The following is a 16174-nucleotide window of genomic DNA, read 5'->3' as shown; positions in this document are numbered from 1 at the left end:
CGTCATGATCAACACAGCTGATGTGGATTCAATGTCTAATTCTAACGAGCTGCGACCCAACAACCATAATACACAGCAGACAATCGCTATAGTTAAACGAATAGGGCTTAATGGTCCAGGTATTAATTATATAGCCACTAAATTTGCTTTTTCTTCAAGGTAAAAACGAAATGTGCGCCATTTGGGGGGATTTATGCAATATGCACGTTCCAGGAGAATATGTTATTGATTGCATTTACTTCTTCCGTGTGTAATAGTCATCTTTGATAGTTTACTTTTACAGTTTGAACAGGCCGTCATGAGCTCTGCAGACGCGTACATTGCAGATTTACAGTGACAATGTCGGGCTTATGGACGTTTTAGAATCTTTGAGAATAAAATAAAGAAATCAATTTCCACTAGTCTCAAACAGTAACACCTGTGACTACATAAAGGCTGTATTATGTAGGCTATGCATTAATACATATAAATAAAAATAAATAAATAAATAGAAATAATAGAAATGACAAATAAGTAGAGAGAAAGATGAAACCACGTTGAAGTAAATATGCATCTAATTACACAGAAACGACGCAAAAATCACGATAATACTTTCAATGGAAACTTTTTTGCGCAATTACACGAATTTAATTTGTAAATATTAGAGACTTTAAAGTAGGATTAATATATTTTCGCTCATCTTTTGTATGTAAAATGTAATAAGTAAAAGGTTGGATAAATTATACAATATCTAAACATGATATATTTGTAAAACACACAGAATTAACACTGAATCTGCCAAATTTAAATGGTTTCCCCCCTTTTTTACATTCAGAGGAACAACAACCACCAAAACTGAGAAATACATAAATAACATCTGTTACTTACGACTGAAAAAGGCCTAGGTTTTTTTTTAATGAAGTGTTAAAATGGTGGAATTTTCCAGCAGTTTTAGGGTTACATTCAAGATGCTTCATCTTTTCTCTAAACCCGACAAACCTGACAACGTTAATTGTCTGCGTTTTGTGATGAGCTAATCATCCTTCTCTTGAACGGGTCAACTATCTCTCTTTTTTTTCTGGTACGTGGAGCAAATATTTGTGCGCTTTAATCGTGCAATAAACACGCCTTGATCACGTTTCTTTCTCTTTATTTGTTCCAGTCCTGTAAAATGATAATGGCCGATAAGACCTGAGAGCCTCAATGTAATTAGTAACCAGCTCTACGTGCTGGAAAAAAAAAAAAAAAAAAAAAAAAAAAAATTTGATGCTTTTCTTCCCCACTTCTTATAGATCTATTGATTCCGTTTCTGTACAGAAGGTAATAAAGCTTGCAATGCGCCTTTAATGAGTGAGCCAAAAGAAGTGTATTCTTAAAATTAGTTTTAATTGACACAATTAAAAGTCTAACATAAGGTGAACTTATTCAACTTTGGGGAATTGAATTTGGTTGATTATTTTACTGTTTTGTAGCGATAAAATTAGGAAAAGAGGCAAATATACAACGGCGCATTATGTAGACGGAAATTTACAGGTTTGTGGCAACATTTGTATATGTTATGCTAAGTTTAAGTCTCAAGGCGCCCCCTGGGACATTTTTAAGGGGCGTGATGGGCCCCTCATCACCAACCTGAGGATTCACACCTTAAATCCACTCCTCCCGGCATCCCATAGGCGGAGCCGGCCTCTTATATCACTCGTCATCACCGGGAGGATGACAGCGGCCCGCGAGAAGACCTCAAAACATCAACATAAAAACATGCGTTTCAGCCAGGTGGCCCCTCATTTCCAGCCATGCGCAAACCCGCTGGAGAGCGAGGACGGACAGCAAATGAGCGAGGTGCGCTCCCCGAGTTCGGGGCCCTCCAGTCCCATGTCTGTCCACTCGGAGTCCAGCTGCGCCAGTCCAGAGGCAAAGTCCGCCCCGGCGCAGCAGAGGGTCAGAAGGCCGCTGAACGCCTTCATCATCTGGACCAAAGAGGAGCGCAGGCGGCTGGCGCAGCTCAACCCAGACCTGGAGAACACGGATCTCAGCAGAATACTTGGTAATTCTGTTATCTTAATATTTGTCCAATTATGAGGAGGCCTGAGGGCCCCAAGAGAGATTAAAACGCACTGAACGGTAGTTGGAAAAAGTGCATCCTGATGAATTAGAATGTCACAGAAAGTTTTGTTTAAGGTTAAAAAAAGAAAAGAAAAAATCAGGGGTTTATTTCTGTTAATTCAATGATTGAGCCTGTAAAAACCCAACATTCAGTTTCCTGGTAATCTAGAAATTTTTTTGTAAGACATTTTATTTAAATTAAATGCAAAAATGTTGTGATCACATTGGTGCAATATTGTGTCTACACATATCAATGGAAAGTTGAGTGGAAGGAAAATAATTTGGGGGCACAAGCTCCACTGTTTTCCTAGTGGTCTTAATATGGTGCCGTTCTTATTTTGTGAATACTGATTTTTCTAAAAACTTTAATAATAAAAATAACAGCTGAAATACATCACCATGTTGAATTAATTACTCAAATAAATTGAGTTTTTTTTTATTCCCATATTTATAGGGATGCACAAGAATATTTTTTTATATGTGCATATATGTCCTTTCCAAGTTAGAATCTCTGATGGCTATCAGACTTGCAAGTGTCCCAAAGCAGTCTTTATTACCTGTTAAACTTTGCCATACTTTTTTCTTCCATTAATTTGCGTAGACTAAGCACTCTGTGAGCAACCAGCTTATTTAGCAATAATGTTTTGGGGCTCATCCTCCTTGTCTGGTGGTCTGACGTTTTTCCAGTGTCTGTGTAGGTCATAAAATTGTCTTAACATTATATTTCTGGATTCAAAATCATTTTAATTGGTCTCATATCAATTAAAATTAAAATCCTCCAGATCAAATATGTAAATATCAAAAAATAAAATCAAAATAATATATTAATTAGCAAGTTAATATATATTTGCTAATTAATATATTATTTTGATTTTCATCAGCTGTAAGCCATAACTGTTTAAATTAACAGAAATAAATATATGAGTTTCAGTTTCTGAAATGAAAATGGGCCTCCAAATAAGGTTTAAAATTTTGTAAAAAAAAAAATAAATAAATAAATAAATTCAGGCAATCCTCACAATAGTTCTCTTCAGAGTTCACCTTAACCACATGATCATGCTTATAAAGATTATTCATCACAATCTCCTCTTGCAGGAAAAACATGGAAGGCTATGCCCTTGGCTGAGAAGCGTCCCTACATGCAGGAGGCTGAGCGCCTGAGGGTCCAGCACACCATCGATTATCCCAACTACAAGTACAGGCCCCGACGGAGGAAGCAGCTGAGGAAGAGCCATAAGACCCAGTCTGCAGAGGCCTCTCCACTCTGCAGCTCTGGCTTCAGCATTCCCTACAACCTCACCTATCTGCTCCAGAACCACCAGCACCACCACCAGCAGCAGCAGCAGCAGATCTTCCATAATTCACCTCCTTTCCCTCATTCATCTCTCCAGTCTAGCAGATACATCAACCCAGCCGTCCCTGACTCTGAAGCAGCCACTGCAGCAGACAGTTTCTCCAGCGACCCTGCTGTGCGCTCAAACCCTCCCGGGTGCCAGCCGGAGCCTCAGGCGTACTTTAGCTCCCAGCAAAGACACATGCAGCACGGGTTCTCCTCACCTACAGCTCCTCTCATGGACCAGAGGGAGTCCAGGCTCCACGGGTTCCAGCAATGCCCAGCAGGGCCGTCCTTGGAGTGTTACTTAGAACAGGTTCAGCTGGACATGCTGTATGATTTAGACCGCAGCGAGTTTGAACAGTACCTTGTTCCAAAACACCACGGGTCAGAGCCAGCAGAGCAGAGCAGCTACAGAGGAGGAGGCTCTGTGTGATAAATCAGACCAATGTGGTCTATTTATTTAAACTGTCCCACTTCAATTGATAATAACTCATGAATGATTGTATGCTTGGTGAAACATCTTATTTCTCTGTGATGAGTTTTTCTTTGTCTTCCAGTGTTAAAATATTAAAATAAAAAATCAATAAATAACTTTAAATCATCTCATAATTCTGTTGTTAATGTTCTAAAACAATTAAACATCCCAAAGTGTTAAATAAGTGGCTAAAACAGCGACAAATGCCAAAAGAACTGTTTAGAAAAAGTAGACAGGACTACATTTCCCATAGTGCAACATGATTTAGAAAACTTTTCATTTTAATTTCGCAATATATTTCCACAAAACAAAAAAAGCAACAGCAACAAAAAAAACATTCTGAAGGAATCTTAAGTCTATAAAAGTCACAGTAAATATTACTTTTGTTGAAAAAATAAACTTGACTTCTGTTAGCCGCTTGAAAAAGTGCTATTTAGAAACCGTAATGTATTCAAGAAATAAGAAAATAAATATATTTGACCTGGTGTTTCACAATTACTGACACACATCACAAATATGTGTTAAAATCCTTGAAAGAAATACCTTTAATTGCAGTAGAATTAAGAAAAAGCTGTTTGTATGAGTCAAACAGCTATTTTGACTCACACAAAATAGCTGTTTAGTTACTTATGACCTTCTGTTTCTCTGAGATACAACCGTGAAATGAACACACTTATTGTTTTTTCTCTAAATCTCCTTGTAGTGATCTTGTAGTGTATATATGAATGAGAGCAAATTATTTGAAATATCTGTTACATTACACACAGTAGGAGCCATTCGCCCTGTTTAATCTCGATCCTCTTGGCTCAGCGATGGAAGCCGAGTGGGCGCCAACGACATAAACTTCCCAACTTCCTGTTACATTTTAAAACATCTCACAAAGGCTCTAAAAATATGCCCCAAAATCGGCATATCTCCAAACACTCGTTCAACTTTGGCTGCCAAATGTTTACCCATTTAGGAGAATGTTTACTTCCCTCTCCGGTATTTTCTGTGTCAGAGCCTCGAGGTTAAACTGTGTCCTGGATAAATGTAAGAATGCAAGACATCCCTCCAAAATTATCCCACCCAGCGATGCATTATCTTTGTGAGTGTATCAGGATTTTTTTTTTTTTTACCTCACAGGATGATTTATCAGTTCAAATTATTAAAATGTCTGAAGGGAAATAATTATTTACAGGCAAAACTAAGATACTAAGGCTAAAATAAGATCACACATATTATAGAATACACAACATTTTTTTCCTCAAGAGTTTGATTGATAGTTTTTTCTTCTGATTTACATTTACAAATTTGTTACACAAAAGCATTAAAAGCATGACTCTTGTTCCAAATGAGATTTGGAAATCTACAGCTCTGGAAAAAAATAAGAGGCCACTTCACTGAACTCCATTGAAAACCTCCTGGTTATTCCACCAAATATCGATTTCTGAACTCGTACTGAATTAAAACATCAGTATTGTTGTTTCTAAATGAATATGAACCTGTTCTCCTTGTGTTATGTGAGATCTGAAAGCACTGCATCTCTTTTTGTTAATTTGACCATTTCTCATTTTCCGCAAATAAATACGAAATTTTTGCTTGGCACTTCAGAAACATGTTGTCAGTAGTTCAAAGAACAATCTTTATTTTAGTCAAGCATATAACTATAAAAAGTCAAATCAGAGAAACTGATCATTTTAAGTGGCCTCTTAATTTTTTCCAGAGGTGTACATTTATAATTTATTTAAAGACACCTAAACACACTGGTTACTTTAATTACATGTGTCATTATTAAGTCCTAATGAAGAATCAAGATAGGTACATTTTACAGAGAGACCTGGTAGCAGAATATCCTTTTGAAATATGTGGTTTATGCATACAAAGGGTAACAACAGCTGCATAAATTATATGTTTATTTATACTTCTGACAAATTATTCTTTAATATTTGAAGGGATACACTGCTGCAAAACTTTATTGAGGCCTGATATGCAATGCATGGCAGAAACCTACTGTTCTACACCGAACAAGCGATCTCTTTATTATTTATTTTTCTTCCATCACCCCCACAAAAATGGCATCAAAACGTTCAGCCGAGAAGAGAGCTGTTAATTTTAGTGGGATTCTGAGTTAAAATGATGACATAAATTGAGAAAAACGAGAAAAATCGAGGCTGAGTGTCTCACAGAATCACTAATCTTACTCTATGAGAGGCCCCATGTCCAAAACGTACGTGTAAGAGAGTTTGTAGGTTTTGGCCCTTGGGGCCTCTCATACAGTGGGTGTCTCACAAGTATAGAAACTGTCACCAGCATACTGTCTGACAGAGAGAGTCAGCCCAGGTGCAGACAATTAATTACCATAGCAACGGGTCGCAGAGCGAGACAGTGAGCAGTCTCATAAACAGGCGCAGACAGGTCTCACAATGCATTGTGGGAAGAATACATATTTCCTGTGACTATTCATATTTTGCTTACATAAAATTATAATTTCTCAGAATTTTTCAATGTGAATTAAAATCCATAGTATGAAGGTTGAATTTTTATTTATTTTTTTTAGAAATAAACAATTACCCACTGCCTTCATGATTTTTATTTTGGACCGTGAGTGAGAACCACATGTGCGAAGCTTATAGTTGTCAGTCAGAATGTCATCGTGCATGGAGGATTAGTCATTGCAAGAGTCTCTGTCATTGGATTCTGATGTAGTATGTCAAACTTTGAAAAACGTTCGTTCCTTACTAGTTTTAATTTCTTCAGGAATTTATAATATAGTCTTTGTAATATTACGTATTACTTTATCAGTTCCTACTGGTTTGTCATCCTCCAAATGGGGTTTGTTTAAGATGAGAGTGACATAGCCAGGATCCACATTCTGAATCAAGTTATCAATAACATTAGATAGCTACTTTCTTCCAAGTACTCTTTTCATTCATGACGTTTGTTTATGTCAGTATGTGGAGTTCATTTTGAGCTGCAGAAGTATGAAATGAACAAACAAATAAAAACAAAATAACATGAAAAAACAAAATAATATGATAAATCAGATGAGAACACAGGGAGTTTGGATATGCGTCTGCACATGAGTCAGAGAAACGTTGGGAGGAAGTGGAAGAGCACAGAACCAAAGGGAAGGATGAGAGAGCATAGGAGCTGATTAGGAAAAGAAGGACTTGCAACAGTCTGAAACCACCTGAATGAGCGGAAGAAATCTGACGTCAGTTCAACTCCCAGGACAGCGTTACAAAACAAACTGCAACCAGAGATGCAGAAAAACAACACGGGGACGCTGAAGATTCTCTGTGTAACAATAAAATCCACTCTCGGGCCTTACACTTCCTCCTTTGTTTGCTTAAAGTCAAAGCTGTTTCTTGTTTTCCTTGAAGTGTGGTCCCTTAGCAACAGTTAATGACCAGTCGCAGGAACTTCCTGAAGGAAAAACAACTGTGTGATATCATCAGAGATGCAGATGAAATTATCATCAACAGCAGCAGAAATAAAAAACTATAGGTGGATACTTTTGTGACACAAAATAACTTTTGCAACTTTGCATTGGGTTTTTATTTAGAAAATAAAATGTTAACCCTTTCATGCACAGTGGTCACTACGGCGGACAGCTGTCTAAAAGCCATTTTCTTGTACTTCTTGTGGATTTTTATATTATAAATGCACACAGACCACTGAAGTGGACACTAATGCATCAAAAAATACTCTATCAACTACTGGCCATCAGCTGCAAATGCAAGGAATTATTTTTGTTAAATCCAATATGGCCGACAGACAAAAAAGCATGCCAACCGACCCGGTCCCTCCTTCTACTGTAGACGACTCTTGCAGGTAAAAAAAAATATTGTGACATCAGATAACCCCTAAAGAACAATACTACTGATGTATTTTTCAAATAACAACTTTGTATTTGAAGAAAAGAACTTTTTTTTTTACAATTTTTTTTCCTACCTTTTTTTATGCCTTAAGAAAATAAAAATCAAAAAATGGGGAAAAAAATCCTGTCACAAAGGATCATAATTCATGCATGAAAGGGTTAAGAAACATGGGTTAAGTAACAACACATACTTTATTTCATGGATATTTAAAACATTAAACATGTTTAATGTTTTAAATATCCATAAAATAAAATAAAACATTAAATAAATAAAACATTAAACATGTTTAATGTTTTAAATGGTGAAACATTATTCCATTTGTCAAAAAACATAGAAAACCTGCTGGGAGCTGACAGGAACATGTCTGAGCTTATCACTGCCGAGGAATGTGTGGAATCCGAACATGTCAAACATGCCGTAATCCAGAGGAAACATTCCTCAGCCATAAAATACTTTCCATCCTCCAGATCAAATATGTAAATACTCCAACTCTGTATGTACATTATTGACACAGGAATATCTGGAGTTTATATTAAACCTATAAAAAGAAACAGCTCCGACAAACATTCTTGAGATTTTGTGTGCCATTTTTAGGCTCCTCTTCTTTTACCGTCTCTTCGAGGGTCATCGATAGTTTCCTGTCCTGAGAGCGGTTTGGGTAACGCTGAGGCTGCTGTCTGCAGATGATTCCCATCCGAGTATTATCCAACAGGGACGCCTGCTCAGGGCGGAAACTCAAACAGGAAAGCAGTGAAGTGACACACTCAACAGTTTCTTACCCGGCAGAAGCTGTGAAGCAAATTGAAGGTTTCATTATTTCCCCTTTGGAGCGGCAGCGACATTTAGAGACGTGGGAAAGCCTTCTGGTGGTTCAATGAGTTAAACATCTGTTTGATCACTTCATGAAGCCTAATCATGAACTAACTGGGCCTATCAGATTACCATGACTTCATCAAATTGGTCCCAAAAAGAATGTTCAGCAGCTTTCCACCTCACAAGTTTTTATCCCAAACTACTCCAAGATCAAGTTATATATAGTAGGTTTCTAACCACATCGTGTAAATGGAAGTTTTTTTTTTTATTTTTAAAGCTTTAGAGAATGGAAAAGACAGAAATATTTTATGATTTGCTTTCTTTATAAGCCTAATGTACCATTTTTAAGTGCTTTTGTTTTTTAGACATGCATAATGGACTTTTGTAAGCACTATCAGCTAACAATCAAATTGTTGTTGGTTAGCTGTCTGCTGTCTGTCACTTGAAATCACGTGTTAGAGTCACTGACAAGTTGTAAAGCGCTGGTTTGTCATTTCCTCATTCTCCGTAAAGGAACTCTCAACTTCATTAATTCAGTATTGCTACTTTTGCTGTTTTATATGTGCTTTACAAATTAAACGGTATGATGAGCAGCTTTGCAAAGATCAAAAGAGAGGTCATAGACAGCACAATTATTAAAGCCTGTTTTGGCCTGAAAAACTTAACTTTGGGTAACAGAAGTAATTTCTCTGTTTTTGCAGAGTGTGCATTGATTTTTAATTATGCACTTTGCAAATTTGTCATTTACAGAAGAGTGAGAGAAGATGTTGTTGCAAGGAAGCCACAGGAAGTCTTGTTTTCAGATTGCCATGCTGTTTTCCTTTGTTTTAGCAGTGACACAGAAGCTGGTCAGAGTTGATGGAGGATGGATTAAATTAAATACAGCGGAGTCCTGGAAGGAAACTTGTTGACTGGGTCAGGGTTCAACTTCCAGCAGGACAATGATTGAAGCCATACAGCCAGAGACATGATAGAGTCATCTATCAAATCATGTGTCAAAATGGCCCACTTAAAGCATAAAACTAAATCTGATTGAGAATCTGCAGCAACACTTTGATAAAAATACAAGTTAAATTAACTGCAAAGAATCTTACAGAGAATAGGCTGTTATGCAAGGAGGAGTTGGCAAAACCTTCAGTGCCTGGGTGCGCAAAAACCTTCTTGATACAAAAAATGCAGTTGTACTTATTCACAAAGTCTTTTGCAAAAAGTACAAACATTTCAGTTGTATCTGTTTAGGTATATCACTTACAAACCCAGTTGAACCCATTGAAGATGGTGTGACATAAAAGTAGAAAAACACATTGATGTGTACTGTAATCATGTCCAATTAATTAAGTACAGTCAATTTAACCAGAATAGGCAAAGTGGCTAATTGAAAGACGAGCAAAGAAATGTCAGGGCTTCAAAAAACTACTAAGAGCAGATGATCAGTATTTGAAACGGGTCTAAAAAGATGCAAAAGATCTTCATCTACTGAATGCCAGCTTGTCAACTAAGAATGTGTCACTGGAAATGTTCATCTGTGATACAATCAATACATCAATTCAAAGAATTAAAGTCCAAGACTTTAAAAATTATTGCAATAAATCCTGGAAACACAATGTGTAGAAATGCTGACATGCAGACAGAAGCAGGGCCGAGAGGTCGCGCTCCACAGAGGACACTCCACTGTTTGGCTTTCTGTGCTCAGCTCTGAGCCCGGTCCAAAGACAGACACCATGTTGGTGACCTCTTGACAGATGACTGTCAGACAGATTGTCGGAGTAGAACACAGCTTCTGAATTTGACCCTTTGAGCCGCTTTGCAGATGCAACAGTATATCTTTGTCTATCAGCAAACTAATGATTTTCAATAAACTTTCAAAAGATCCTGGAACAGATAGTATATTAACATGCACACTCACTTATATGGATAGTTACAAAGTAAACAACTATTTTAAAGATTGTTATGCTGGAGTGTCTTTCTGTAAATCTGACTGATTTCACTCTAGAAATAATAATGTCCTACCCTTTTCCTTTGTCTGCTGCTGCTTTGTGATTCACCCTGAAGGAATATCTTCTGTATTTTTTTTTGTTCAGAGAGCATTATACTCTAAGATCTTTTTGAGTAGATGCTTTTACTATGTTTTGAAGTCGGTTTCTGATTCAATGTTGTCATTGTCAAACCAACCGTCCTGTTTTTCCTGGAATCAAACAAAAGAGCTGGGACGAACAGTCAAACTGTTTATCTTTCTTTTTTTGTTTCATTTACATTTTGGGAACATCGTTGATGCTTTCTCACCTCATGTCCATCTTCTGTAGTTCCGTATTATAGTTGACTCTTGTTTTGTTCAGTGTTTTTTTTGTTAGCAGGTGGATGAATGGTTGATGCGAAGTTAGCTGGAATTTTGGTAGAAAACTACCATGCATGCATGCAGCAATGTGGCTGCCGACCAGTTTTCATATAACAGTTTTGTGATCTGCCCTCACACCAGCTTCAAACAATGTGGAAATGTTTTATGTCAGAGGTTTTTTTATTCTAATTGTGTCCTCATTAGCTTATTTTAAAAGATAAACCTAATGGAAAAAAAATAATGTCCTGCTGAAAAAAAAAAAAAAAAAAAAAAGTGAAGTTTATCACAGCCCCATTACTGAATTGGTGAATTGTGAACCCCTACAAAACCAATAAATGATTCAACTACACGTGAATTACTGGCTGTGTAATTTGATTATTAACTCTCTTGTTAGGGATAAATGACTTTTTAATGTGGCAAAAACAGGAAGGACTTGTGTTGTTTGAAGGAAATGATCTGTACACATGCTCTGAGTAATGCTGTAATGGATTTTGTTTGTCACACTTGGAGCAGAGCCCAGATGTGTAATAAAAAGCTGCTTTCAAACATGTTAAAATATAAAATATAATGTAAAACGGAAAATAAAGTGTTGTCATTTGCTCCATATTATTGTTTTTATCTAAGACTTTCTGGTATTTATATTAGTAAAGAAAATCAACAGCTCTATAAATAAGTAAAAGATTAACATTTATCTATTGTTTTGACCCATTAGAGCTCTTTGCACATAATATTGGTTTTTATGCTAGGAATGAAATTGGGTTTGTTATATGCCTTTTATTGTTATATAATTTTGTTACTTCCCATTTTTTGCATCTGTTGGTGTCTACTTATTCCACATTTACTAATAAAAACTTTTTTAATGCATACATATGTAGTCTTTAAGATAAAATTGATAATTTCTGCTTTTTATTCCTAATTTAAGAAATGCTTTGGTTGCATAAATAGAAAAATAATCATCTTGAAGTTATATTCTGATGATTTTCTCTACATTTGTTTAACATCTTCCAGCAAAGAAAGCTGCACAGATCAATTGACCAACTGAAGCTAAATATTAACTCTGCTGTTCTGTGAAAACTCAGAAATATTGTCTGCTTGCCCTGAAAGCTCCTCAGATGCATCTCATATCTTTGTGCCAATTTATTTGACATAAGTCAATATTTGTTTCTCTATGCAAATAGTCAAAATAGGCTTCTTGGAATTTATGCAAAAACACAACGGCCCTTTTTTAGTTCATCCTTTCAAATGTGCAGTAACTCTGCAGCATTTGCATACAATAACAAGTCACACACTTCAGCCTCTACCTTGTCAAAAAGCACCTGTGTGTTTGTTGTCCATGTGGCGTCTTTAACACCTTCGCTGATTGACCTAACAGGTAAAATCCCTGCAGAACCCCATGCGACCTCAGCAGGAAGAGGACTGTGTGCATGAAGGTTTCTAATTGCACCTGACAGTGACGCATTGTGTGCTAAGCCGCTGTTGTAAAGATCATTTAGGTAAAATGAGTGTAAATTAAAGCTAAGGTGGCAAAAAAAAAAAAAAAAACTCCCAGTCTTCACTGACAGAGCTTCCCAGACAGGGTCACGAGAATCTTTAAGTCACAAAAATAGAGATGAGGAAGCCAAATTTGATTGATTCTTAAAGACAATTTTCAGCTAAGCAACACAGAAACGTCTGAGTGATAAACTCTATAAGTGCACATTAAAGATCCACTCCATTATTGGCTCTTAATGTTTTCTTTGCAAACACAAAGATTCACTGGAAAAACTTGATTCAACACCCAGAAGTGGCTGACATAAAGGTAAAACATACACACGGGACAAATCTAGCGTGGCTTTGAATTTAAGCCCTGGCTTGTAAGAAAGAGTAAACAGTGTTAGGTTTGATTGGCAGCTTATTGTTGAATGTGAGGAAGGTTGGACCTTCTCTCAGGACGTAGCCTCACTTCCCCCCCCACCCCCCACACACACACGCAAAGCGGAGCAACGTGCCTTTAAAGTTTTATTTTTTTTAAATTGCGCAGTGTTTGTAAAGGGCAAATTCCCTGAGCCAAGCTGCAACTGGTGTTATTCTTCCTGTGCTGTTTGCCCCACACTCAGCTGGAAAGGCAGGAAAACCGATCTGGAAAACTACTTCATGTGTGTCATCGGTGATTACAGGCATGCAGCGTTCGCCTGCGCCTGGTGCTGGCAGCGTCATGCCAGGCCCCTCGGGAGCCGCCGAGGGCCTGAATAATACTGTCCCATGGGAGCAATCATACCTGGCTCAAGGCCTCGCTTCAGCTTTCAGACAAGAAACTTTTATATCTTCCAGCAGCCTGGTTAGTTTACTTCCTGTAGCGAAACTTCAGGAAGCTCCACTAAGCAGCGTTAGGTGCCAGAAACATCCACAACTTTCAATTTTTTTCATTCTTTTCTCCACTACATGTAGCACAATAGGGACGGATTCTACCAAGTTGAAAGTACAAATCTAAAAAATAGGAAAAAAATATCTTCTGTTGCAACTATTGTCATTAGTTCAACCAGACTCCTATGTAAACATTTTATATAATAAAGTTTTAGTGTACATTTTAAAACTGAGAGGAAGAATGCCAAAGTTATTGCTAACGTTCTTGTAAGAATAAGTAAAAGCGACAAATCTAGAAAGTGTTAAAACTCTAGTCAATCGATTTTACGATGTTCAAAGCAAAGCAGGTTAATGGATTAAGAAAACAACTTCTAGTATAAGATTTGTCCAAACACAATTACCTAGAATCACATTAAAACCTGGTAAAAGCCAAATTATCAAAAAGTCGTTCAAAAACACAAAAGAAACATGCTAGCTTAGCACTTCAGCTAATTGCTCCTCAGACAGGTGCAAGATGCAACAAGATGTAGTTTGGCAGTTTGTGATGAATCAGATATATATTTCTAACCTAATAACTGAATAAATAAAGCTTCAGTTGGGACAAAATTTCAGATTAAGACAACATCTCATCTTGTCTTAACTTTAATGTTACATCTTACTCGGACTTAATATTAATATGATTTAAAATGAGATGGATCATCAACTGTATTTGGTCAAAAATAAAAAATTTTGAAAGTGTTTTGTTCACTGTCCAAGTTTTATGATTTTAGCAGGACGTAATGCTGACTGATCAAATTAAAGTGAGCTCATCTCTCCGTATTAAAACAGTGTAAAGTTGTATATTTATTGACATCCTTGACTTGAACTATAACAAGGCGCAGTAATAAGTTTCTTCAGAAAATTAAATCAACACATTCTACATGTAACTGAGTCCAGCATGTAAATACACTTTAGCCAAAGAACTGAATGCTTCTGGCTTCAAAAAACCGCTACAGTTTCATTCATCAAGAGAAGAGTGAAATAATCTCATATTATTTCTGCAGTGACACAACAATCCAATGTCAGATGGTTTTTTCTTTTCATTGTTTCCTCCTCCCTCCAGCTGCCACTGGTTTCCCAGGCAGGGGACCCACCGGAGTAAAGCCGGAGGATAGGGAATGACAAGGCAGTATGGCCTCCCATTGTACGTAGGCGTTTACTCAGCATGGGAGAGCAAGGACAGAGAGGCTACTGGAATACAATGGGCTCATATTTATTTACTGCTTAGTGGCAGCCAGAGAGACCCTCCCAGCCATCCACCCCCATCCGAGTTGCTGATAGCGGCCCTACAGTTACAGGACACCAATAAAGACCTGAGAGGGCAAGGAGAGGCTAGACTCTCTGGCTGTAATAAAGGAAACTATTCAGATTAGTTGAAAATCCTTATTAATTACAAAAAAATACTTACTTTCTTGAGGAGAGAAAAAGCTCTTTAATTGTCAAGCATTTTCTCCTTTGACAAAAAGCATTGTTACACCTTTAATTTTATGTGTTGGTATTGATCTGATACCAAGTAAATACATGGTCAGTATCGCCGATACTGATACCAATACCGATACTTATTATTTAAGTATGTTGTATATTCAAACATTTGACCTTTATTCGTTTTGTGGATTTTCCTTCGAATTATTTTAAACCTCGGAAAGAACTCGGATGAAGTTTATAAATATTAACATGATAAACAGAAACAATAAAAAAAAAATAATAAAGCAAATTTGTGTGCATTGATTTCTAAATAAGCAAAATGTTTTTTACTGTAGAGTTGATAAACTAAAGTATTGATCTGATACCGAATTGGTAGAGATGTTTAGATGTTCTTACCTCTACCTTTAACTGTTTTGCCTTTTGTCTTGTTGCAATAAGAAACTCCAATGTATTTTACTGAGATTTTAACCAACGCCTTGTATTCTGATGGCCCTAAATAAAACCCCTTGCAACCATATTTCTTCTCGTAAATTGAGTCAAGCAACATGTAATTTAATCTTAGCGTAACATCAGCAGTGCTGTGAGGGTTTGGCAGTTTAAAGCAAGATTAAAGTTAATCTATATTAAATTGAGGCCCATTCTAGCTGTGGAGGAGCTGCAAAGATCCACTGAAACTGGTCAGCATGGATAAAGATATAAAGCAGGGGGCTGAATACAAATGTAAGCCACACATTTCAGATTTTTTTAAATAATCAAATATAATAAAAAGGGTTTACATTCTTAGTAACATTCTACAGTGATTTTCTTTTCTGTTGAAAGCAAATATTTGCTTAAAGCTTTTATTTTCCTACACTTTGAAGTCAGAGGAAATTTTATAGAAATGCTTTTATAATTCACCGAAGTAATTTCTAACTATAAGATTGCAAAAGATTCTCTTTTTTCTGTTTTACTGATGCATTACTAAGCTTCCAGAACTTGGTTTGTTTTAAAAAACCTTAAACATAATTTCCCAAATTATTTACCAACTCAAACTCAACAATGAATTTTCACTGATATCTTATTGCTGCATCTAAATTAGAAGAAAATGCTTAAAAACTTTGTACAGTTGAGGTAACAGCCACAACTCCACCAGTGTCTCCTCTGATGGAGTGTAGTACCTGCCACAACCAGCAGAGGGCTCCCTCAGTTGCGCTGACTCTTCAAATTAAACGGATCATAAATCATCAGCAAAACGTGTTAAGGAGCATATTCTGGGGGGGAAACATGAGAATAGTGAATTTATTGTTTTTTTGTACAAAAAAACAGGTATTATACATTCATAATGTGCTGTATAAAGCCGCATAGACCAAATAATATTTACTCATGGATTCCTTTCCACTTGATATCTGAAGGTTTTGGTTGACCATCATTAACTCTTTCCACATTTCAACCTGACAGAAAAAAATGTCAGGTTGAAAATTGAC

At 36.7% G+C, this 16174-nt stretch overlaps 1 protein-coding gene across 1 annotated transcript; it reads left to right on the top strand.

The window, feature by feature from the left end:
• The first annotated feature begins 1692 nt into the window (after positions 1 to 1692).
• On the top strand, positions 1693 to 4139 carry sox32 (SRY-box transcription factor 32). The gene is made up of 2 exons (XM_015028507.1): positions 1693 to 2023; positions 3178 to 4139. The coding sequence occupies exons 1-2, from the start codon at positions 1693 to 1695 to the stop codon at positions 3849 to 3851; spliced, it is 1005 nt and encodes a 334-aa protein (XP_014883993.1). The 3' UTR covers positions 3852 to 4139.
• Positions 4140 to 16174: the final 12035 nt, after the last annotated feature.

This window comes from Poecilia latipinna, unplaced genomic scaffold (genome assembly GCF_001443285.1).
Source record: "Poecilia latipinna isolate Pla-1442-1.1 unplaced genomic scaffold, P_latipinna-1.0 Scaffold127, whole genome shotgun sequence".
Lineage (NCBI taxonomy): Eukaryota > Metazoa > Chordata > Actinopteri > Cyprinodontiformes > Poeciliidae > Poecilia > Poecilia latipinna.
This window is presented reverse-complemented; position numbering and strand designations above follow the sequence as displayed.

What these genes read in the sequence shown, in the direction of transcription:
- sox32 (XM_015028507.1), top strand. Translation starts at nt 1,693, where the DNA reads ATGACAGCGGCCCGCGAGAAGACCTCAAAACATCAACATAAAAACATG. An exon ending in GGATCTCAGCAGAATACTTG is followed by an intron (nt 2,024 to 3,177) that starts GTAATTCTGTTA and finishes CTCCTCTTGCAG; the next exon opens with GAAAAACATGGAAGGCTATG.